At 42.6% G+C, this 23351-nt stretch overlaps 1 protein-coding gene across 1 annotated transcript in view; it reads left to right on the top strand.

The window, feature by feature from the left end:
- LOC126424803 (uncharacterized) overlaps positions 1-23351 on the top strand; it is a 154076-nt gene that overhangs the window by 41268 nt on the left and 89457 nt on the right. Inside the window, exons 2-3 of the mRNA XM_050087593.1 lie at positions 10525-10656; positions 18689-18773. Of these exons, the coding sequence (XP_049943550.1) occupies positions 10525-10656; positions 18689-18773 (217 nt within the window). The remainder of the gene's footprint in view (positions 1-10524; positions 10657-18688; positions 18774-23351) is intronic.

Raw genomic sequence — 23351 nt, forward strand, 5'->3', positions numbered from 1 at the left:
ACACACACAAAGTCTAAGGCATTTCATAACTGTTTGAAAATGGCTACCGGGCTGAATTTGATAGTCGAATAAATCATGATGCCCCAAATAACTGATTCACAAAAATGTTATTATTTGTAAATATGATGCAGCTGTGGCACTTACACTGGGAAAATTTCCCTTTGTAACCACTAACTGTATAGTGGATGTGTCTAGCAGTAATAGGCACATAAACAAATGGACTGTAGTGGCTCTGTCACAAACATGTGTCCGTCAGAAAACAGGTAGGCACTGGTGTGTTTACTGAAGAAAAATTTCCTGCCTACAGCTACCACATTCAGGTCTCTGTTTATGTGACTGCCTGCTGCTCAATCTATAATTTAAATGTTCATGTCATGGCCAGCTTGAAGACTGGTTTATTGCAGCCCTCCACACTAGTCTACAATGTGTTTGCCTCTTAATTTTTGCATGACAAGTGCAGCCTACGTCGTTTGAACCAACTTACAATAATCAAGCCTTGGTCTCTTCCCAAAATTTTTGCCCCCACGCTTATCTCTATTTCCGATTTTTTTTCCCTCCTAGTTCAGTTAAAAATCTCTTCATTAGTAACCACATCTGCTAATTAATTTTCAGCATTCTCCAGTAGTGCCACACATCAAAAGCATCTACTCTCTTCTCGTTAAAAATTGTTTATTGCCCACATTTCACTTTCATAAAAGGCTACCTTCCAGACAAATATCTTTAGATGTGAAACTTCCTGGCAGATTAAAACTGTGTGCCCGACCGAGACTCGAACTTGGGACTTTTGCCTTTCGCGGGCAAGTGCCCTGCCATCTGAGCTACCGAAGCACGACTCACGCCCGGTCCTCGCAGCTTTACTTCTGCAAGTATCTCGTCTCCTACCTTCCAAACTTTACAGAAGCTCTCCTGTGAACCTTGCAGAACTAGCACTCCTGAAAGAAAGGATACTGCGGAGACATGGCATAGCCACAGCCTGGGGGATGTTTCTGGAATGAGATTTTCACTCTGCAGCGGAGTTCTACAAGGTTCGCAGGAGAACTTCTGTAAAGTTTGGAAGGTAGGAGACAAGATACTGGCAGAAGTAAAGCTGTGAGGACCGGGCGTGAGTCGTGCTTCGGTAGCTCAGATGGTAGAGCACTTGCCCGCGAAAGGCAAAGGTCCCGAGTTCGAGTCTCAGTCGGGCACACAGTTTTAATCTGCCAGGAAGTTTCATATCAGCGCACACTCCACTGCAGAGTGAAAATCTCATTCTGGATCTTTAGATGTGATTTCCTAACACTTAACTTTATATTTGATATTAACAAAGCACCCCTTTTTTTGAAAAAGCTTTAGTTATTGTTAGTCTGTGTTTTATATCCTCTCTACTTCGGCCATCATTTATTTTTTTGCCCAAGTAGCAAAAGTTGTCTACTGCTTTTAGTACCTCATTCCCAGCATTGCCTGATTCAATGACATTTAACTATCCTCATTGTACCTTTAATATTCATCTTATAAACTCTTCTCCAAGTCCTTTGCCATCTCTGGCGTAATTAGTCTTATCAGGAAACCTCAAAAGTTTTAATTTATTCTTCATGAATTTTAATTCCCTCTCCAAATCACTCTTCAATTTCCTTTACTGGTTCCTCTGTGTACTGACTGAACAACATTGGTGAAGCCTACAAAGCTGCCTCACACCCTTCTCAACCAGTGCTTCCCATCTGTCTTATAACTCTTATAACTGTAGTCTGGTTGCTGCACAAGTTGTGACTAACTTTCCGCTCACTACATTTTACTCATGTTCTCCTTCAGAATTTCAAAGAATGAAGTCTGTAGTCGAGATGGCATCAGAAGATCCCCGATAGTTACAGTGGGCCAGTCGCACCAGTGACATAACGTGAGTTTGTAAATGTCTCTGTGGCAACACCTCATCATTGCAGGAGCTCTATAAAACACTATTGTTTTCTCCTGCAGCTCTTTGCACTTCACAGCTGAAAGGTGATAACAGCACTGCCAGCTGTCGGAGATCTTCTTACCCCATGTCGACTACAGTCAAAGTTGTCAAAAGCTTTCTCTAAATCTAAAAATGCTACTTGTTTTCTTTCACAGTTTGTCATCTGCTACTACATAGAACTTAATGTAGAAAAGTTGTTTACTTTGAAATTTTACGACTGGGAATGTTACGATTATGCCTGACCCTGACGTTAACTAACCAGTGTGGAAGTAAGTGTGTGTGTGTGTGTGTGTGTGTGTGTGTGTGTGTGTGTGTGTGTGTGTGTGTGTGTGTGTGATTTTTTGCAACTGTCTGTCTCTGCTCCACATAGAATTAGTTAATGTTTGGCCTGACCGTAACATTTCCAGTCGTAAAATTTCAAAGTAAATAACTTCTCTACATTAAGTTCTATATGGTTCCAGATGACAAACTGTGAAAGAAAACAAGTGCAATAAAGAACATAAAAACGCAGGAAAACCACAGTATGTTGTAACACAGTAGCTATACAAACTTCATTTGTTTTTCAAATTTGTAAATACTGTCATCACAGTACAAATTTATGTGTGTATAAGTAGGACAGAGCATTTTTCCTATTTAATAGAAGGAAAATGAAACACCACTGATGATGACGATGATGAAACTTCAACAAAATATGTCTGGGAAATAAAGGAAAAGAAAATATTGTATTTTGCTCAATGCGAAAAGAAATGTATTTGAAGCAAACACAGACAGAAGAGCTTCAGCCTAAGATGGCTATAAGTGTAATTTTTGCGTCTCTTCAGTCTATTTTCTAAGACAAGTCATTGGACCAGTGTGTTTCTACATTTCTCCAGAACCCAAACTGATCTTCTCAGAGGTCGAAAACTACCACTTTTTTCATTCTTTTGTAAATAATTTGTGTCCGTGTTTGGCACAAGTGAGTTATTAAACTGATGTTTCTGTAGCATCCACACCTGTGAGCACTTGCCTTCTCTGGAACATTTTTGAAGTCTGAGTGTATTTTGGCTGTCTTATATATCCTGCATTATGCTCAATAATTCTGGGAAATGTCTGCTTCAGGGGCTTTCTTTCGTCAGAGGTCTTTTCGGTACTCTAATCAAATTCTTCTTCCATAATCATTTCTCCCAACTCATTTTCATTTACTTTCACTTCCTTTTGTATAATATTGTCTTATAGTTCATTTTGATTGTATAGTCCTGTTATATATTCCTTACACCTGTCAACTTTCCATTATTTGCTTAGTACTGAGCTTTTTACATCCATACAACTGCTTCTCGCTCCGAAGCTTTCTTTAATTTTGGTATATGTGGGATCTATCATTCCCCTAGTCATGCATGCATCTTCAGCTGTGCATTTGTCCTATAGTTATCCCTGCTTAGCCATTTTGCATTTTCTGACACTTCCTTTTAGGTGGCTATATTGCATTTCTCCTGCTTCATTTGCAATTTTTATATTTTCTCCTTTCGTGAATTAAACTGAACATCTCCTGTTTACACAAGGATTTGCACTAGGCCTTGCCTTTTTACCTGTTTAATCCTCTGCAATCTTTAGTATTTCACCTCTCAACGCTAGCCACTCACCTTTTATTCAGTTCCTCCCCTCTATTTGTCAATTTCTTAAAATTGTTGAACATAAATCTGTAGTGTTAATAAGCAAAACCAAATAGAAATATGTGATATATATAAGTTTGAAGTTGCATCTGACAGGATTGGTGGCTCAGTGGGTTCATTAGTAACCAAATTCAATGATTAGATTAGATACATAATATTCTGTAGAAGTAACTTTGGGTGTGCCCCAGGGTAATGTGTTGGGATCCTAGCTGTTCATGTCTTGATAAGATTTCAAAGTGGTTCAAAGATTGGCAACTTGCTTTAAATGTTCAGAAACATAAAATTGTGTTCCTCAAGAAACAAAAAACCGTATTATCCTAAGACTTTAATACTGAGAAGTCACAACTAGAATCATTCAATTCATCAAATGCCTGGGTGTAACAGTTCATCCCATGAACCGTGGACTTTGCCATTGGTGGCGTGGCTTGTGTGCCTCAGTGACACAAAATAGGTACAACCACAATGGAGGGGTATCTGTTGAGAGAGGCCAGACAAACTTGTAGTTCCTGAAGAGGGGCAGCAGCCTTTTCAGTAGTTGCAGGGGCAACAGTTTGGATTATTGATGATCTGACCTCGTAACATCAACCAAAACAGACTTGCTGTGCTGAAAGCAAGGGGAAACTACAGCTATAATTTTTCCGAAGGACATGCAGCTCTACTGTATGGCTAAATGATGGTAACATCCTTTTTGGGTAAAGTGTTGCAAAGGTAAAATAGTCCCCCATTCAGATCTCTAGGTGTGGACTACCCAGGAGGATGTTGTCATTAGGAGTAACAAAACTGGTGTTCTACGGATCGGAACATGTTACATCCCTTAATTAAACAAATAGGTTAGAGGATTCAAAAAGGGAACTGGATAGATTGAATCTAGATATAGTTGGAATAGGTGAAGTTCGGTGGCAGGAGGAACAGGACTTCTGGTCAGGTGAATAGAGGTTTATTAATACGAAGTCAAATAGGGGTAATGCAGGAGTAGGTTTAATAGTGAATAAGAGAATAGGAATATGGGTAAACTACAGGTAACAGCACAGTGAATGCCTTATCATAGCCAAAATACGCACAAACCCCATGCCCACCACTTTAGTTAAAGTTTACATGCCAACTTGCTCCACAGATGATGAAGGTATTGAAAATGTATGATAAGATAAGGCAAATTATTCAGATAGTTAAGGGAGATGAAAATTTATTAGTGGAGGGGGACTGGAATTCAATAGTAGGAAAAGGAAGAGAAGGAAAAATAGTAGGTGAATGTGGACTGGGGGAAAGGAATGAAAGAGGAAACTGCCTGGTAAAATGTTGCACAGAGCATAATTTAATCATGCTAACAATTGGTATAAGAATCACGAGAGAAGGTTGTATATGTGTAAGGGATCTGGATACGCTGGAAGGTTTCAGAATGCAACAGTTGACTAGAACAGGGGAAAAGACGAGATGATATACTGAAGGCAGCCCAGGATCAAATAGGTGAAAGACAAGGTCTAGTAGAAATCCTGGAGTAACAAGAGGTATTGAATTTAATTGATGAAAGGAGACAATTTAAAAATGCAGCAAATGAAGCAGGCGAAAGGGAATACAAACATTTAAAAAATGTGATTGACAGGAGGTGCAGAATCACTAAGCAGGAATGGCTAGAGGACAAATGTAAGGATTTAGGAGCATTTTCCTCTAGGGTAAAGATAGATACCGCTTATAGGAAAATTACAGAGGCCTTTGGGAGAAGAGAAGCAGCTGTGTTAATATCAAGAACTCTGATGTTAAACCAGTCCTAAGCAAAGAAGGGAAATCTGAAAGGTGGAAGGAGTATATAGACAACTTCTACAAGTAAGATGAACTTGAGAGAAATATTATAAAAAGGAAAGTGGATGTAGATGAAGATGAGGTGGAAGATGCGATACTGGAGAAGATGCAATACTGGACAAGAATTTATCAAAGCTCTGGAAGATCTGAGTGGATATAAGGTCACAGGAATAGACGATGTTCTGTCAGAACTAGTAATAGCCTTGGGAGACTCAGCTATGACAGAACTCTTGCATCTGCTGTGCAAGATGTATGAGACAGGTGAAATACCAGACTTAGAGAAGAATATAGTAATTCCAGTTCCAAAGAAAACAGTTGCTGGCAGGTGGGGAAATTACTGAACTATCAGTTTAATAAGTCATGGTTTCAAAAGACTAACATAAATTTGTACAGAGTAATGGAAAAACTGGTAGAAGCTTGATCTTGGAGAAGATCAGTTTAGATTCTGGGGAAATGTAGGAACACGCGAGACAATACTGACACGACCCCTTATGTTAGCATATGGGTTAAGGAAAGGCACACTAATATTTATAGCATTTGTAGAATTAGAGAAAGCTTTTGACTGGAATATTCTCTTACAAATTCTAAAGGTGGTATGGATAAAATACAGGGAACAAAGGGCTATTTAAAATTTGTATGGAAACCAGGTGATAGTTATAAGTGTCAAGAGACAGGAAAGGGAAACAGAGGTTGAGAAGGAAGTAAGACAGGATTGTAGTATGTAGCCAGTGTTTTTCAGTGTCTACATTGAACAACCAGTAAAGGAAACCAAAGAAAAATTAGGAGGAGGAATTTAAGCTCAGGGAGAAGAAATAAAAACATTGAGGTTTGCTGATGACATTGTAATTCTGTCAGAGACAGCAAAGGACTTGGAAGAGCAGTTGAATGGAATGGACAGTGTCTTGAAAGAAGAATATAAGATGAGAATCAACAAAGGCAAAACAAAGATAATGGAGTGTAGTCATATTGATTCAGGTGATACTGAGGGGATCAGATTAGGAAATGAGACACTTAAAAGTTTTTTAGGAAGTTGTTTCTGAAGTATTTGTCTGGAGTGTAGCAATGTATGCAAGTGAAACATGGACAATAAGCGGTTTAGATAAAAAGAGAATAGAAAATTTTTAAATGTGCTACGGAGGAATGCTGAAGATTAAATGTGTCAATCATATAACTATTGAGGAAGTACTGAATAGAATTGGGGGAGCAAGAATTTTGCGCACCACTTGACCAAAGTAAGGGGTCTGTTGAGACATCAAGGGATCACCAGTTTAGTATTGGAGGGAAGTGTGGGGTGTAAAAATCATAAAAGGAGACCGAGAGATGAATATGGTTAGCAGATTCAGAAAGATATAGGTTGCAGTAGTTATTTGGTGATAAAGAGGCTCACACAGGATATAGTAGCATGGAGAGCTGCATCAAGCCTTTTGAAAATGCCTTGTCAATACTGCTATGGAGGCCGAGTTGCCACTGTTGTTACAGTAGGCTGAGTTTTTGAGTTCATGAAACAGCTTCTGGTGTAGTACGCAGCTAAGACAATTTCCCTCTGCCACTATTACACAGCCATACCCCAGAGTCGGGGAACAGGATAGAGAACTAAAGTTGTACAACACTCCAACAAATTAGTAACAGTCACACAAATGAGTTAAAGGGTTTACTTATCTTTGTAGCTTGTTGACTAGTGTAGTCTGCAACACCACTTGTAATACAACACAAACAAAGTACCCTCAAAGGCTAAGTGCAAATAATTGTAGGTAAACTTCACAGTACATAGCAAATGCAATTTACAACTGTCTGTTCACTTCTAAGTTCACTAAACGATGTTCCCTGTCTAAGTCAGCCCTGGACGATGATCTGTAACCAAGTGGGCAGGAGCTGCTCTTCTGTCTTCCAAGTAGGCTTCTGTCTGTTGTCATCCGGTCATTGACATATTGTGCCCGGCTGGCAGTTGGCCGAGGCAAAGTCGATATCTTCGTCGTCAGTGCCGCCTGTGGCACTGGTGGAACTGGCGCAAGTGGCGAGTTTCTATGGCACTGGCACCAGCTCACATCTTTGGGCCTAACCCCTTTCTATAGTGGACTTTTAAGCATTCCTTCTGCCTTTAGTTCCTCAAATTTTCTGACTTTGTTTCCATTGCTGCTGATTTTAAATTTCGTTTTTTTCCTGTTTTCTACGTCACGGGCTGGGCGCTAATGACCATAGAAGTTTTGCGCCCTAAAACCAAAAAAAAAAAAAAAAGAAAAAAAAGAAAAAAAAAATCTTTGGGCCAGTAGTGCTTTTGTCCTGGCTGTGTTTTGTTCAGATGACACAGCAAAGCAAGTCTTCAGACTGACAACAATGACGACGACGACAACAACAACAACAGCAGCAGCAACATGAAATGAAATGGTCACTTAGATTCAGTTGTTGGTAATAGAAGAGGCAGACCTCATCAGTGTACTGGTAGAGTACTGTGGAGGTGCAATCAGTCTACAAAGGAGATTGCTTACAAATCACTTGTGTGACCCATTCTAGAATATTGCTCAAGTGTGTGATACCAAGTAGGTCCAAAGGGGGATATTGAATGTATACAGAAAAGGGCAGCATGTGGGAAAGCATTACAGAGATGCTGGAAACTGAACTGGCAACTCTTGAAGATAGAGAAAGTCTGCTAACAAAGTTTCAAGAACAGACTGTAAATAATGATTCTACGAATGTACTAAAACCCCCTACATATCTTTCATGTAGGTATCATGAGGACAACATTAGAATAATTATAGTATCCACAGAGGGATTCAAACAATCATTCTTCACGTGCTCCATATATGAAAGGAAAGGGATAAACCTTAATAACTGGTACAGTTGAATGTACCCTCTGCCATGCACTTCACAGTCGTTTGCAGAGTATAGATTTAGATGAATAGGTAGATGTAACTGTTGATTGAAAAGTGTGTGGCCATGACTATGATTGACATTTCAGTTTGATTAAAATTTGCATTCAGCCACAAAACACATTGCACAGAAATAAAATTATGTGGCTGTAAGCGGATTTCATTCAGTTCTAGAGATACATTCATAGTAACTGGACTCGCAGTTTGGAAGACGACAGTTCAAACCTACTTCTGGCCGTCCTTATTTAGGTTTCTCGTGATTTCCCTAAATCGCTTCAGGCAAGTACCGGGATGGCTTCTTCGAAAGGGCACGGCCAACTTCCTTCCCCATCCTTCCATAATCCGACGGGACCGATGACCTCGCTGTTTGCTCCCTTCCCACAAATCGACCAACCAGTCCATAGTGAGGAGATGTTCAAGGATGTGAATCATTCTAAATAACTAAAATACAGAAAACCTATTTTGAACAGTAGGTAATACTTTTAAATTTAATAGGCATTACCCACACTGTGAGTGGTGTGGTTCTGAATGATGCAGGGCAAGTCGTCTACAGATTAAAAGGTAGTTGAGATAAACATATACATCCCAAATTTAAGAAAATAATTCATCGACTGTTATAGTCGAGCACTAACAGATTGCAGGCTTTCAAATTAAATTAAATGATGCAATGTCCCTCAACTACGTACCCTCCGACTCAGAGTTGAAATATTAAACGTTTTGGCTGGTTTCGTTGTTTAGGGGCTGGGATACATAGTTGCCACATTACAAGCCAAACACTGCTGAGTCTACAGTATACAATATGAATATGCACGTGAATCGAATGGTCGAAGGTTCCTATCACTCGACAATCGCGAATGTAACGTAGCAATTTATAAATAAAAGATTGCAATAAATAAAATCTGCTGGTACTATCTTAACGACTTTAAATGATAAGTACAATAGTAGAAGTACTTTTGAGAATGTGGTATATTTCTGCAAAACACTTATTGGTGTCAATGGTCCAGCAATTAAATAAAATATAAGTTGAATAAAAGGGAAACAGTAGATTCCTACTGCACGTAATTAGTTATGAATGACAACATAGTTCATGAGATATTCACTTCTGAATGCATACATCTTCACTGTAGAAACCTTGGAAATCACACAAGTTCCCAAGTCCACACGCTGAAGTATTTCTATCTCTCGGGACCACATGCAAGCTGCTCCACACTCCAAGTCTCTCAAGCGACCATGCATCCATCACACCCTACTGTCCAGCACTCCCCGTGTCCTGTCCAGAAACGATCCTGTTATTGGCTAGAGTGCTCCCGCCCTGTCTTCAAGCCAACGCTCACTCACAAACATAATGAAACACATTCTAAATACTGGATTCACATTTAAATAACTTGAAATTAAATAAATATTCCTATGGCTGGACCATAAACACACTCTAGCACACATTATTAAATACCTAAACAAATTAAATAAACATATTTCAAAGGAATAGAACAAAAGGTAGGCCAGTAGCCTAATGTCTCTGTGCTTTCTAAAACACTGTAAATATTTAATCAATTTCTTCATGAATAGCATATTTATAAGCATGCTGCTACCGTTTTTTCGCGTAACTGTGGAGTAATTATGGGCTAACGCGATCGATAGTAATCGGCCACTTTGACCTCCAATAACTCATGTACTATTCAAGCCACATCCCTGCAATTTATAACAATTTAGGTTTACACTAATAGCTTTCTAAAGACACATTGATCGACAGAATCCTATGAACCTTTTGATTTTGGAAATTCGTTGCTGGGTGGTACTTGTATAATTTATCATCAGATACTAAACTTTAAACTAATAAAGATATTGAAAATCTGATTACACCATCAGAATTGTCATGCAAATAATAGCAAAGTACATGTTTCTTTTTGAGGTATCATGATTCATCTGGGTACTATTAATTTCTATATGAACTGTGAAATGTCTGCCATGATGGTTTCGCGAAGTCCGCCATCTTTGGCACTCCCAGCATACAAGTCTCTTTCATCGACACAGTGTCACCAAGGAATTCCCAGCCACGTGCTCGGCCTGGACCCTGCGCTGGGGCTACCCTCTTGTCCGGCTAACATTCAGCACCACATGTTTACTGCCGGGCCCCGGCTTGCCGAGCGGCCTGTGCGGCCACGCCAACTCCGAACTTAGAATATTTCCAGGGCGCCTCAACTCACCCGTTACCTCACAAAATACAAAGAATTTTCTGTGTTAACTGAAACTGATCATATAAATTCTATTCTATTTATTTCAGTCAGGCTCTTCTTCAGCCAAGGAGCAGGATGAGCGGCAGATGGTGTCTCTTTCTGCAGCCAAAAGTGAACAATTTAGGAAGCTGCAGAACAGTGCCTTAAAGAAAGAATTATACACTGGGAGGTGTGTGGAGGTAAGTAGAATGTGCGTAATGATGGATGTAAGTAGCAGGATTGGAGCGGAAAGGTTGAAAATATAGAGGATGAATATTAGCAACATACACACGCGTCTTTTTATATGTCAGCAAAAACTGCTATTAAATACTACTCATTTTTGTTGCAACTAGTTTAGACCTTGCATCATCCTCGGGCAAGCTTTTGCAGCTCAAATTGATATAAACCATGTGACCAGTGTATGTAAAGAATGGGTTGTCCATAGTTGTGGAATGGGTAAAACACTAAGCTCACAAAGGTTTAGACAAACATAGGGCATTGAATTAAGTGGAAAGTAGTTGAGAGTCCTGGTGTTTCCAAAAATTTTTAATTGATCTTCACATTTCTAAAACATTCTGGGACCTTCTTATTAATGTAATACAAGGTGTGTCCAAATAAAAAATACCATTTTGTTCTGCTGCTGCTGCAGCAGCACTAGTGTCACAGTTCTGCACACTCGTGCTTCTCTCTCTGGTTCACTGTCTTTCCACTGACACCATTACAGCTGGATTGTGTTGTGTTTGCATTTGTTAGTGATTGGTGAAAATACTTCAGAAGATCTGAGCCCGCCGACTGCGAAGTGTGTTCTATAATATGATTTCCGAACACAAGCTTAAATTCATCATCCATGTCTAGAGATTTGAGGCAAATATGTAATGACTGGAATGGTGAGAAACTGGGTGAGAGAATTCAATGATGGACGAACCAGTGTTCGTAAGGAAGTGAGGAGTGGGCAGCCTTCTGTTGTCATTGATGGGTTGGTTGAGGAAGTGAATGAGAAAATGCATGGAAATGAACGGCACTTTTGGAAAGTTTCCACAAATTTCAAAAACCAATTTGCATGAAATTGTCACAAAATGCTTAAATTTTCATAAATTGTGCTCCTGTTGGGTTCCGAAAATGCTGGTCTTTCGCTCACTCCACACCCTCTTCTCCCTCCCTGCCTCCCAATGGCCAGGTTACCTCACTAGCCTTTCCATCACACTGATTGGCCTCTGTATAACTCCTTAGGTCATGTTTACATCTTCTTTGTCAGGTTGTATTGATTAAGTCATTCGTGATCTGTCTGATAAGATAACTCACGGTGTTGGCATTGCCGTTGCCTGCTCGATGGGCCCCGTTCGCAGTCGGCCAGATCCGTGGTGGAGAACAGCAATTGCCACCACTGTCCACGATCGTCGTCAAGCCTTGCGACCACTTAAGTGGCACATGTCCTGTGCCGGTCTTATTACCTTGAGATGCCTTCGTCCAAAAACCCTTAATAAAACAGAGCAAGTGGGTGTGTTGGTAATGCTTTGTCTCCTCCCTAGTTTCTTCTGTCCCGTTGTCATGGATGTTGGCTACACTCCACACCCTCCAAAGTTGCCAGTAGCAGTCTTCCATTCCAGACCTTGCCCTTCCAGGTGGCCTTCGTGCAGATCCATCAGTTGTCAAGGACAACCACATGACCCATTTTGCGATGGCATTCGCATCAGCTTCCTGTCGAGCTGCCTTCCTCCTCCAGAAAGAGCAACCTGAAGCTTCTCACTTATGTTTAACCCATTGTCAAGTGGAATCCTAGAATGAACCTTTCACTGAATGGGAGCTGCTTCTGGCCGCCTCTTCTTCCCACGGTTCAGTCCCTGGCCCTGATTCCACCCACTATAACTAATTGCTTGGACACCTTAATCTTCCATGACGACACTATCTCCTCCAGGTGATTAATGGTATTTGGCTCCAAGACATTTTCCCTTCTCAACAGAGAGGCATTGTTGTGGTTCCTTTTCTTAAGCTCAGCAAGGATCCGTAGTCTCCTGATAGTTACCGGCCAATCAGCCTGACCAAACTCCCTTGCAAGTTACTTGAACAGATGATTGGCATTCCACTGGGTGGCATATGAAGTGTCCTTCTTTTTCTCATCCCTATTAATGGACTTCTGGCTTCTCTGGACTGTAAGGTCACCCCTGCTCTGTATGTGGATGATTTTAGTATTTGGGCTATCTCCCACTCGGTGGTCCCTGGAGCTACAGCTTCAAAACACCATCCAGCACGCTTCTGCGTGGATACACTCACACCATTTTCAGTTCTCTTCCCTTAAGTTGAGAGTGGTGCATTTCCGTTGCTGTACTACGCTACATCCCAGTTCGAAGCTATACCTTCCTGCCAAACACATGACCATGGTCCCCCCCAGCCTTCTTTCTGACAACAAGTTTACTTGGTTGCCCCACATCTGTCGTCTGAAAGCCGGTTGTTTTCGTAAACTCACTGTCCTTCGCTTCATTGTCCACACCTTTTGGGGCATGGGTTGTTCAACCATTCTCCGCCTATATCAAACATTAGTTCTGACTCATCTGGACTGAGGTTGTCAAGTTTATGGATCAGCTGTGGGGAATTTTCTCGCAATGAGCCAATCATATTTACAATCAACATCTACGAAACTTAAATGGTATGATGCAGATGATTCAAAGACCCTTCCAGCTGCACCACGGTTCCTTGTAGTTTCACGTACTGAAGATGGTCAGGCCTTCGCAATGGTAAGCCTGTTGATTATTCAGAAAGGTGTTGATGCAATTACAAGCCCCGTGAAATCCTGCTCTCATTTACAGAATGGCAGTTTGCTTTTGGAGATTTCTAATGATTCTCAAGCATAACAACTGCTTGCTACATTGCTTCTCCATGGCTATCCTATTCGTGTTGAGACTTGTAGAACTTTGAATTCTTTCCGTGGTGTTATTTACACAAGGCTCCATGACGGTCTGACCAAGGCCGAAATCCAATTGTAGCTCTCTGATTAGGGTGTCATTGCCATCCATCGGGTGATGAAAAAGTTAGATTCCTCCTTAGTGCCCACTCGCACTCTTTTTCTCACCTCCGATATAATGGTGTTTTCATCCAAGATCAAAGCAGGCTACGAAATTATCACAGTCCGGCTGTACATCTGAACCTGATGCGCTACTACCAGTGTCATTGTTTCAACCATAATAGAATGTCTTGTCGACACACAGCCAAATGAGTAACCTGTGGTAGGGATCCTCACAAGACTGATTGTCCACCTTCTTCTCCCCGCTGTATCAACTGCAATGTCACAGGCAAGCCGCCTCCTCTCGAGATTGTCCTGTGTACCTCAATGAGCGGGCTGTCCAGGTGATGCGGGTAAAGGAAACAGTGCCTTACTCAGACGCTCACAAGTTATTGGATAGTCGCAAACCTTGTGTTCTACAGTCTGGCACTATCTCGCTCCATTGGACACGGCCATGCAGACATGCAACCTCAAATTCAGCTCTGAGGTTGTGAAATTGCCTAGTGTCGAGGTAGCATCACCGTCCTCTCGTCCAGCTGTGCAACGAACAATCAAACTCTCGCCTCGAGGCACAAAGCCACCAGCTACACAACCGGCAGTCTGGAAAGGACAGGAGGAGTACTCCTGGGAAGACATCCTGTGTCACTCCAACCAACCAACACCTGAGTCTTCCTCTGCTAACCAGAAAGGCTCTAAGAAGTCCAACAAAGGCAAACTGTCTTCTCCTTCGCTGACTCGAAGATTCGTTTAGACAGTATCGCCACTTGATACCTTCGTCTGGCTGACCTCAGTGTTGCCGGTGCACACCACTAACCGTTTGTCTGCATTGGATTCCACAGACCTACAGCACAAAGAATATGATGCTTTTGTGGACCTCATGGAGCAGGATCGTTCTCCGTCTGTACCCTATAGCAGCGAGTCTTCGCAGCCACCAAGGTGACACACCTTCATTTTTTCTGCATCGTGACTCTCCTCCAATGGAACATTCGCGGCCTTTGATCCCACAAAGAGGATTTACGGCTGCTTTTAGAATCACAGTGCCTCCTTGTACACTTCCTTCACAAAACAAAATTGCACCCTTATGACTGCTTTGAGCTTTTGCATTTCTTCCCAGTCCGTTTCGACTTTTCCACTTAGTTTGGCATTCCATCTCATGGGGGAGTCACACTGCTCATACGGGACGATGTTCATAGTCAACCCACCTCCCTGACTACCTGTCTTCAAGCTGTTGCAGTTCGCCTTTTTCTTCCTCACCTGACTTTTTCCCTTTATACCATTTACATCCCACCATCATTTGACATCACCAGGGCAGACTTCCTCCAGCTTATTTGGCAGCTTCCTCACCCCTTTCTGCGACTCTGTGACTTTAATGCACATCGTTCCCTTTGGGGGCTCTCCCAGGACCAGTCAGAGAGCTGCCCACTTGGCTGACCTTCATCAACTTAACCTCTTCTGCCTTAACACAGGAGGCCCCACATTCCTTTCAGACTCCTCACACATCTATTCCCATTTGGACCTTTCCTTCTGCACTGCCCAGCTTGCCTATCGTCTCGAGTGGTCTGTTCTTTCTGACACATACTTGAGCGACCATTTCCCATGTGCTATCCATTTGCTGACTCCTACCCTCCTGCGTGCACACCCAAATGGCAACTTACCTAGGCTGACTGGTTGCTTCACTCCTCCCTTGTGACCTTTGAAGAACAGGATTTCCCCAGTTGTTATGACCAAGTGAAATATCTTACAAATGTTACCCTTAACACTGCAGAATGTTCCATTCCTTTCACTTCCTCTTTACCATGACATATCCTAGCCCTTTGGTGGTCTGAGGCATGCCTGATGCAATTCGTGGGTAGAGTTTTTAACTATTGTCCTACGATGACAAACTGCATTCATTATAAACAGGTGCGTGCACAGTGTCATCGCTTTCTTTGGGATAGCAAAAAAGCTAGCTGGATTTCATTCACTAGTTCTTTTAACAGTTCCACCCCTCCCTCTGTTGTGTGGGCCAATCTCCGACGGCTCTCTGGGACCAAGATCTATTACCCAATTTCCGGCCTGACAGTAGCAGACAATGTCATTGTGGACACTATTGCTATCTCCAACACCTTGGGCCGCCATTTTGCAGAAATTTCAAGCTCTTCCGACTATAACCTTGCCTTCCTCCATCGGAAACGAGTGGAGGTGATTTGGGCAATACCATTCTCTTCTCAGAATCATGAGTGCTACAATGCTGTCTTTACCATGAGAGAGAGCTGGATCTTGCTCTCAGTTCATCCCAATCCTGCGCCCCAAGGCCAGGTGCTGTCCACATTCAGATGTTGCAGCACCTTTCTCTTGCGGGCAAGCACTTCCTGCTTAATATGTACAATCGCATCTGGGCAGAGGGCACGTTTCCAGGATGCTTGCGTGAAGCCACCGTCATACTCATACCTAAGCTCAGTAAGGACAAACACCTTCCTTCTAGCTACCGCCCCATCTTCCTCACCAGCTATGTTTGCAAGGTGATGGAACGTATGATTCATGCCTGGCTGGTACAGCGGATCGAGTCTCACAATTTATTAACGACTGCACAGTGTGGATTTTGAGCATACTGTTCTGCAGTTGACCACCTCCTCACTTTGTCCACCCGTTTCATGAATGATTTTCTGTGGAAATCCCAGACTGTGGCTGTGTTTTCAGACTTGTAGAAGGCATATGATACCTGCTGGAGAACTGGTATCCTCTGTACTCTCTGCACGTGGGGCTTTTTTGGCCACCTGCGTCATTTCCTTGAGGAATTTTTGAAAGATTGAATTTTCAAGGTGTGTGTGGTTTCTGCCTTGTCAGGCACCTTCATCCAGGAAAACAGTGTGCCCCAGAATTCCGTCCCAAGTGTCGTCATCTTTGCTATTGCCATTAACCCTCTAATGGCCTCTCTTCCACTGGGCATTTCTGGCTCCCTTTTGTTGACGATTTTGCCATGTATTTCAGTTCTCCACGAACATGTCTCATTGAGCAGTCTTCAGCAATGTCTCAATCATCTTTGCTTGTGGAACATCGAATGTTCTTTCATTTATCCATTGACAAAACTGTGAATTTCTGGCGGCGCAATTGGTTTCTCCCACCATCTTCACATCTCGGGCCTGTTGCTCTCCCGTTTGTTGAAACTACGAAATTCCTGGGGTTGATGCTCGATAGGAAACTCTCTTGGTCCTCCTATGTGTCTTTCCTGGCAGCCTGCTGTACACGGTCTCTCAGTCCTCAATGGTACTTCCTGGGGTGCAGACTGATCCATCCTCTTCCATTTGTACTGGTCCCTTGTCTGTTCGAAACAAGCCTATGTGTGCTTTTTTATACACATGCACGTCCGTCTCTCTTACGCTGTTTCGACACTATTCACCATTGTGGCATCTGTTTGGCCACTGGTGCCCTTTACACTAGCCTGGTTGAGAGTCTGTATGTCGAAGCTGCTGAACTACCACTGTCCTACCACCGTGACTTTCTCCTCCGCAGGGTATGTGTGCTGTTTGTCTGCCATGCGTGGCCACCCATCCTGTGCCTCCTCCTTCAATGACTCCTTCGATCGCCAGTATGGAGCGCATCCCTCTTCTCTATTATGTCCTGAAGTCCACTTTCGGCACTTGCTCCGGCAGCTTCATTTCACACTACCTGCAACTTTCCCGGTGGCTGTGAACCCCTCACGACCTTGGGTTCGTGCAGTAGCCAGTGTGCACCTTAGCCTTCATTTGTTTCCTAAGAGCAGTACTCCAGTATCACATTCACATTCAGTCTCATGACCTTCACATGGAAATTCGCAATAGTACCTTTGTGTAAACTAATGGCTCTGAAACTGACTGTGGTGTCGGGTGTGCCTTGGTCATTGGTGCTGACTGTGGTATCAGTGTTTGATACCACACTTGTTAGAGGTTGCAGTTATCAACCGTGGTCCGTATAAGTATCATTGGACCCGTGAGTCTTGACCAGCTCTGTCGCTTGTATAAAGTTCCTAGTGAGCTCTCGTCCACTGTTGCTCCGGATGTCAAGTAGTAAAGTACTTCGCTCTGAAGCGAAGGCTGTAGTTTTGTTTCAAACATCACCTAACATGTAATGGAGCGAACAATCGAGAAAGTCAATGGACAACTCTTTCTGTCTTCAATATAGCACGCGATGCCAAAATGATGTCACATTTGCCATAGTTACTTTGAACTTACGTGTTACCCGTTACCAACGTGGTGGCCATCTAAGGGGGACCTCATAATTTTTGGATGGAAAGGGAGTCATGTGACATATCAGACAGATAAAGAATTACATGAAGAAAACTGCATCTTGAGGTATGCCTGGATAGCTAGGCTGTAGCCGAGGTGAGACACTGTCTTACTGGAAGAAAGTTGGAAATACCAATTCTTCAGAGACAGCAGCACATTGTCAAACAATTGCAAATAATGGACGGCTTTTAGTGGACCCTAAATGCAGAAATGTCCAAAAATTATGAAAAGCTCATAGTCCACATTGTATTGTCACTTTCGATGCACTATCTATGTTAGGTAGGTCTCTCCAAGTAGACATCTGACCAGTATTTTATTATTTATCTCTCCTTTCATATAGAAATGAGCATCATCTGTGAACTGTACATCTTAGATAAATAGATACTGCCGCTTTTGGCAAAGTCACCAAACTTACTATGTCCACCGTCTCTGCCAGCAATGCGTCTTCGCATGTAGATGGCAGATATGAGATTTTACTCCATAAATTATTTGTATTTTACATACTACTGTACTGTCAATCACAATAGGCTGCAACAACTACTAAAACATTACACATCAAAGACTAAAGAACAACAACAATGTTAATGGTAACTTGCTACATTGGCTAGGGGGTTACATTTACTTCTAAATGGTAATGTTGCACAGTTTCAGATTTGATTTTTTTAATCTGCATACAAATAAAATACAGATTTTGAGCTATTTTTGTCTTCTTCCATAAGCCATCTTCATTTTTATGAAGCTTTTTTTAAAAATTTCAAATTTAGCATGCCGGTGTTGCTCCTTTCACAGATATTGTTATTTCGTTATTGTTAAACTTCATTCTGAATTGAACACTTGTTAAAAAAGGGAAACGGTAAGCCAATGTACTTACTGAATTGGTGAAAGCATCAGTATACATGCAGTATGTTGACCGCTTTGGGATTTTGTTTCATTGCACTAGAAAAACAAAATATTATAATTGATTTTTATTATTTTTACTTTTATTTTCAGCCATGTTTTGAAGATTATCAGTTGATTGGGGACAGCCTGTTACTCAGATTTTCAGAACAGTTACTTTTTTACAAATGTAAAACAGGTAGTGTATCATAAGTCTCCAAACTATTTTAAGCATTACTTTTTGTAGAATTATTTTATTATTATTTTTATTTAAATTTGGTACACCCATCCCTGCCCACCGCAAATTAAGACAGACACAGTTACGGATTATTCCATGGCACATCTCAAGTTCTCTGTCTGCAGTGATCAAATGAATAGTCACGTTCTTACTTTTTTGTGACTCAATATAGATTTGAAAAGATGCTGCAAGATGCCACACACTTGTTCCAGTAAGACCAGTTATTACATGATTAAAACAAATAATCATTGTGTATGTAACATTGCACAGAATCTCTAGGCACACAAACATTTTGCATGTAATATCATAGCATAAAATTGTGCAGGTTACAAGTCAGAAGTGTGTATTCGTGGTTTCAGTGTCAAACAGTATTATTCTAACCACAGTAAAATAAATAATTTCAGGCAGGCTGTGACACTAGTAAACCTTTGAAGAGACCACTAGCAGATAAAAAGCCTGATAATGAGGCTGTGTTAACCACTATATCAGAGCCATTTTCAATGCGGGTTGTTTGTGTAAAGTTTGATTTGTTTCACCCTCATTCTGTGGTCTGAATTTAGTTTGTTCAAAAAATCATACTTGTTACCGGTAAAAGGAATTGTCATCTAAAAGTCTGTCCAAAGGTTACAGTGTGGCATGGACAAGTAAAAGTGGATTATGGTTATACAGTGGACAGTTGTTCAGCATGGATACTGCTAAAATTAAAAGAAGTTAATTTTTATAGAAAAGAATTTTCATAAATTAGAAAAAACGTGCATACTGCATCAAATATATAAAAGTGAGGACTGACTAGAGGGGTATGGTTTACAGTGCTTATCTTAGAAGTAAAAAGTATTATGAAGTTAAGCTCTTACAAATCAAGAAAGCAGAATGTCAAAGGTACGTAGAAGGTAAGCCAAGTAAGTGTAAGACAACATGGGAAGTTGATAGGCAAGTTGATTTTTTTCCAGCCAGGTATCTCAAAATCGGCTTGATCCAGGAGAATTGGGAATGATCCTTTTGTCACGTCAGTCAGAGAACTTGAAGATAAAATTAAGGCAACAGACACATCTGCATAGAATCTGCTTAAGTTCGTAACTGTCTGAAGGACCTATCTTTGACTGGAATATGATCATACCCATTGAGATCTGTAAAACATTACCTGAATTCTCCAATTCTAGAAGTATGAACTGCTACTGGATGTCTAATTGTTTTATTAAAAGAACATTTCACTCAATAAGTAGGCCACTAAGTCTTACATTTAATAAATGTTAAGTGTGACGAGTTTCTCCAGATATGCTCAAAATATCAAAAGTTATCCCTGTATTCAAAAAGGGTAATAGGAATTTCCCCAGAACTACTGACCAGTCTCTCTTGCGCCAGTACTCTTAGAAATGTTTGAATCGCTCATAGATGTGCAAGTAAGTAACCATTTTGAAAAGCATGAGCTCCCTTGCAACAATCTGCTTCAACCAGGTGAAACTACCTCTGCAGGTGTTCTGGAAATGGTTGATCAGACTTTAACAGCTTTTGAAAGTAAAATATGATGTCACTTGCATTATGTGATCTAAGTAAAGTGTTTCATTGCACTCCCTTAAAATATTACTAACCAGGCTAGAGTATTACAGGGTACACAAACCTACATTAGCATTAATTTCCTTCTACTTGAAGCTGTTTTTCTCCTATAGAAATAGACATTCCCCCATTGTAAAACCCCCCAGGAGATCAACAACTCTTTTGTGGATACGTGTGTGACGAGCACAGGACCCCGAGCTATTGCAGCCTTCCTTCTTTCCAAGGCTGCATTTCCTCCCCCTCCCCCTCCCCCTTCCCCTCCCCCTTCCCCTTCTCCTCCCCCTCCCCCTCCTTTCCTCTCCTTGCTCCTTCCCCCTCGCCCTCTCCTCTCCCTCTCTTGGTGTCCTTGCTTATGTTGGTCCCCCGCTATCCTCCTGGTTCTGTTGGTTTTGCAATTTAGCTTTGTTGTGTAATCACCTCCTCCTTTTGGCACTCCCTGGTCCCCCTCGGGGGTTTGACCTCCATTACTAAATTTCTCTTCCATAGTGTGAGCAATTTGGGGAAGAGCACCTTACATAGTGTCTCAGACGTGTGTCCTCCTAGTTCATTCCACCTTTTCTTTCACGTCGTTGTCTGATGCTAGGGTGCATAGCCAGCACGGTAGCCAGCCCGTGTGGTGGCGTCGCTATGTACCCTTTTGGTTGAGCCCCCTGAACACACAGGGATCACACTTCTGTTACCTGAGCTTTGACCTCCTCATGCAAACCTTAGAGTGGTTGCTCGTCATCCTGGAGCATCGGAACTCCCGGCAATGGCCGCCGTGCCAGACGGCCCTTGCTGTGGCTGGGTGGAGCCCGTTAAGAGAGCCCCTGATCGGAGTGGGTGGTGTCAGGGTGGACACTATGCAAATGAAACGCTTATGGGTCCAGAACTCTGGCCGTTCTTCTGTGGCCGTCTCTCTGCGTGGAACTGATTCTTCTAGTGTTGCTTCTCTTGCCCCTTCGGCCTTCCCTTCCATGGCTACCCCCTGGGAAGAGGGTCAGGCCCGTCAGCCAGGGGCAAAGCCTTTCTCCCGCTATCTGGTTTGCACCAGGACTGATGGGGATACTTTCACCAATACCAAACCTTTATTCTTTGTGGAACACATTGAAGACAAGTTTGGCGAAGTGGACTCCCTGAGCAAAATGCGGTCGGGTTCGCTGCTGATCAAAACTTCTTCAGCTGCCCAGTCTGCGGCCCTTCGTGCTTGTACCCATCTTGGCACAATTCCTGTGTCCATTACCCCCCACCAGTCTCAAGGTGTGATTTTTCACAGGGACCTCATCCTTCAAACTGATGAGGAACTTTGGGACAATCTCGGATGGCTGGGTGTTCACTTTGTTCGGCGTGTTCAGAAGGGTCCTAAGGACAATTGCATTGATACTGGTGCCTTTATCCTGGCCTTTGAAGGGGATACCTTCCCTGAGAAAGTAAAGATTATGGTTTATCTATGTGATGTGAAGCCGTACATCCCACCTCCTATAAGGTGTTTTAAGTGCTTGCGTTTTGGACACATGTCTTCCCGCTGTTTGCAGGGTCCTCTATGTGGTGACTGTGGACATCCACTCCATGAGGTGAGTCCCTGTGTTCCCCCTCCTGTGTGTGTTAATTGTCATGGCAATCATTCTCCACATTCACCAGATTGCCCAGTATATAAGAAGTAAAAGAAGATACAGGAGTATAAGATTGTTTAACCTACACAGAGGCTCGTAAGAAGTATAAACGTCTACATCCTGTGTCCATGACATCTAGTTTTGCTTTAGTTACATCTTCACCCCTTCCTCCCACTTCCTTACCCCAGTCCCAGACCCCTCTCGTCCCCCCCCCCCCCCCCCTCCCCTGCGGCTCCCACACCTTCTCCTCTGGGTGCTGCTCCCCGTCCCCAGCCGGAGAAGTGTCCCACTCCTTCGGTGTCTGCCAGTTGAGGATGCCCCTCCCGGGATGCCCCTTCCCGGCACCTTCCAGGCCAAATGTCTGCTGCCACGCGTTGACCGCGAGAACCGCAGTCTGTCGGCCCCCAGGTCGCCCGGTCTCTTTCTGTTCCCGATCTTGCTGCGTCTGGCTCCTTTCTGCCACACAGCCCTTCTCGATCTCAAACAGAAAAGAAGAAGAAACATAAGTCCCGGGACAAAGAGCCTCTGGTGTCACCAGAGGTCCCATACCTGGCTTCACAACCAGATTCTGACCTGCCGTTCATGGATGTCGCCCCCTCCTTGTTGGTGACGGGTGGTGACCCGGCAGTATGATTGGCTTTAGCCTGTTCAACCCCCATTTAAATCATCGTTCTGTGGTTATCCAATGGAATTGTAATGGATACTATCGTCACCTTCTGGAATTGAAATTCCTTATTTCGTCTTACTCTGCAGCTTGTGTGGTTCTACAGGAATCTCATTTTACTGATGCTCACTCACCGACGCTCTGTGGGTTCCATGTTTTCTGTCAAAATCGGGTCGGACCCCTGCAAGCTTCTGGTGGCATTTGTACGTTGGTCCATACAGACATTGTTAGCATGTGGATTCCTCTTCAAACTACATTGGAAGCGGTTGCTGTTAGGGTCTACCTGGACTCTGAGGTCACGGTTTGCAATCTTTATCTCCCTCCTGACAGGACTCTTCCACGTGCTGCCTTAACTGCCCTTCTTCAGCAACTTCCTCCTCCCTTACTCCTTCTTGGAGATTTTAATGCTCAGTATCCCTTGTGGGGCAGTGCATTTCCATCTAGACGAGGTCTTCTCTTAGATCAGTTTATTACAGACCACGACTTGTGCCTTCTTAATGATTTCAGTGCCGGTCATGGTACCTTTTCCGCCATTGATCTTTCTCTTTCTTCTCCCTCTCTCCTCCCTTCATTACACTGGTCGCCACATGACGACCTTTGTGATATTGACCATTTCCCGTTGATTCTTTCTCTCTCCCTTCCCGCTCCCCGATGGACAGGTTACCTCATTAGTCTTTCCAATGCGCCGATTGCCGTCTATACACTGCACAGGTCGTGTTTTCTCCCTCT

This window comes from Schistocerca serialis, chromosome 10 (assembly GCF_023864345.2).
Source record: "Schistocerca serialis cubense isolate TAMUIC-IGC-003099 chromosome 10, iqSchSeri2.2, whole genome shotgun sequence".
Classification (NCBI taxonomy): Eukaryota; Metazoa; Arthropoda; class Insecta; order Orthoptera; family Acrididae; genus Schistocerca; species Schistocerca serialis.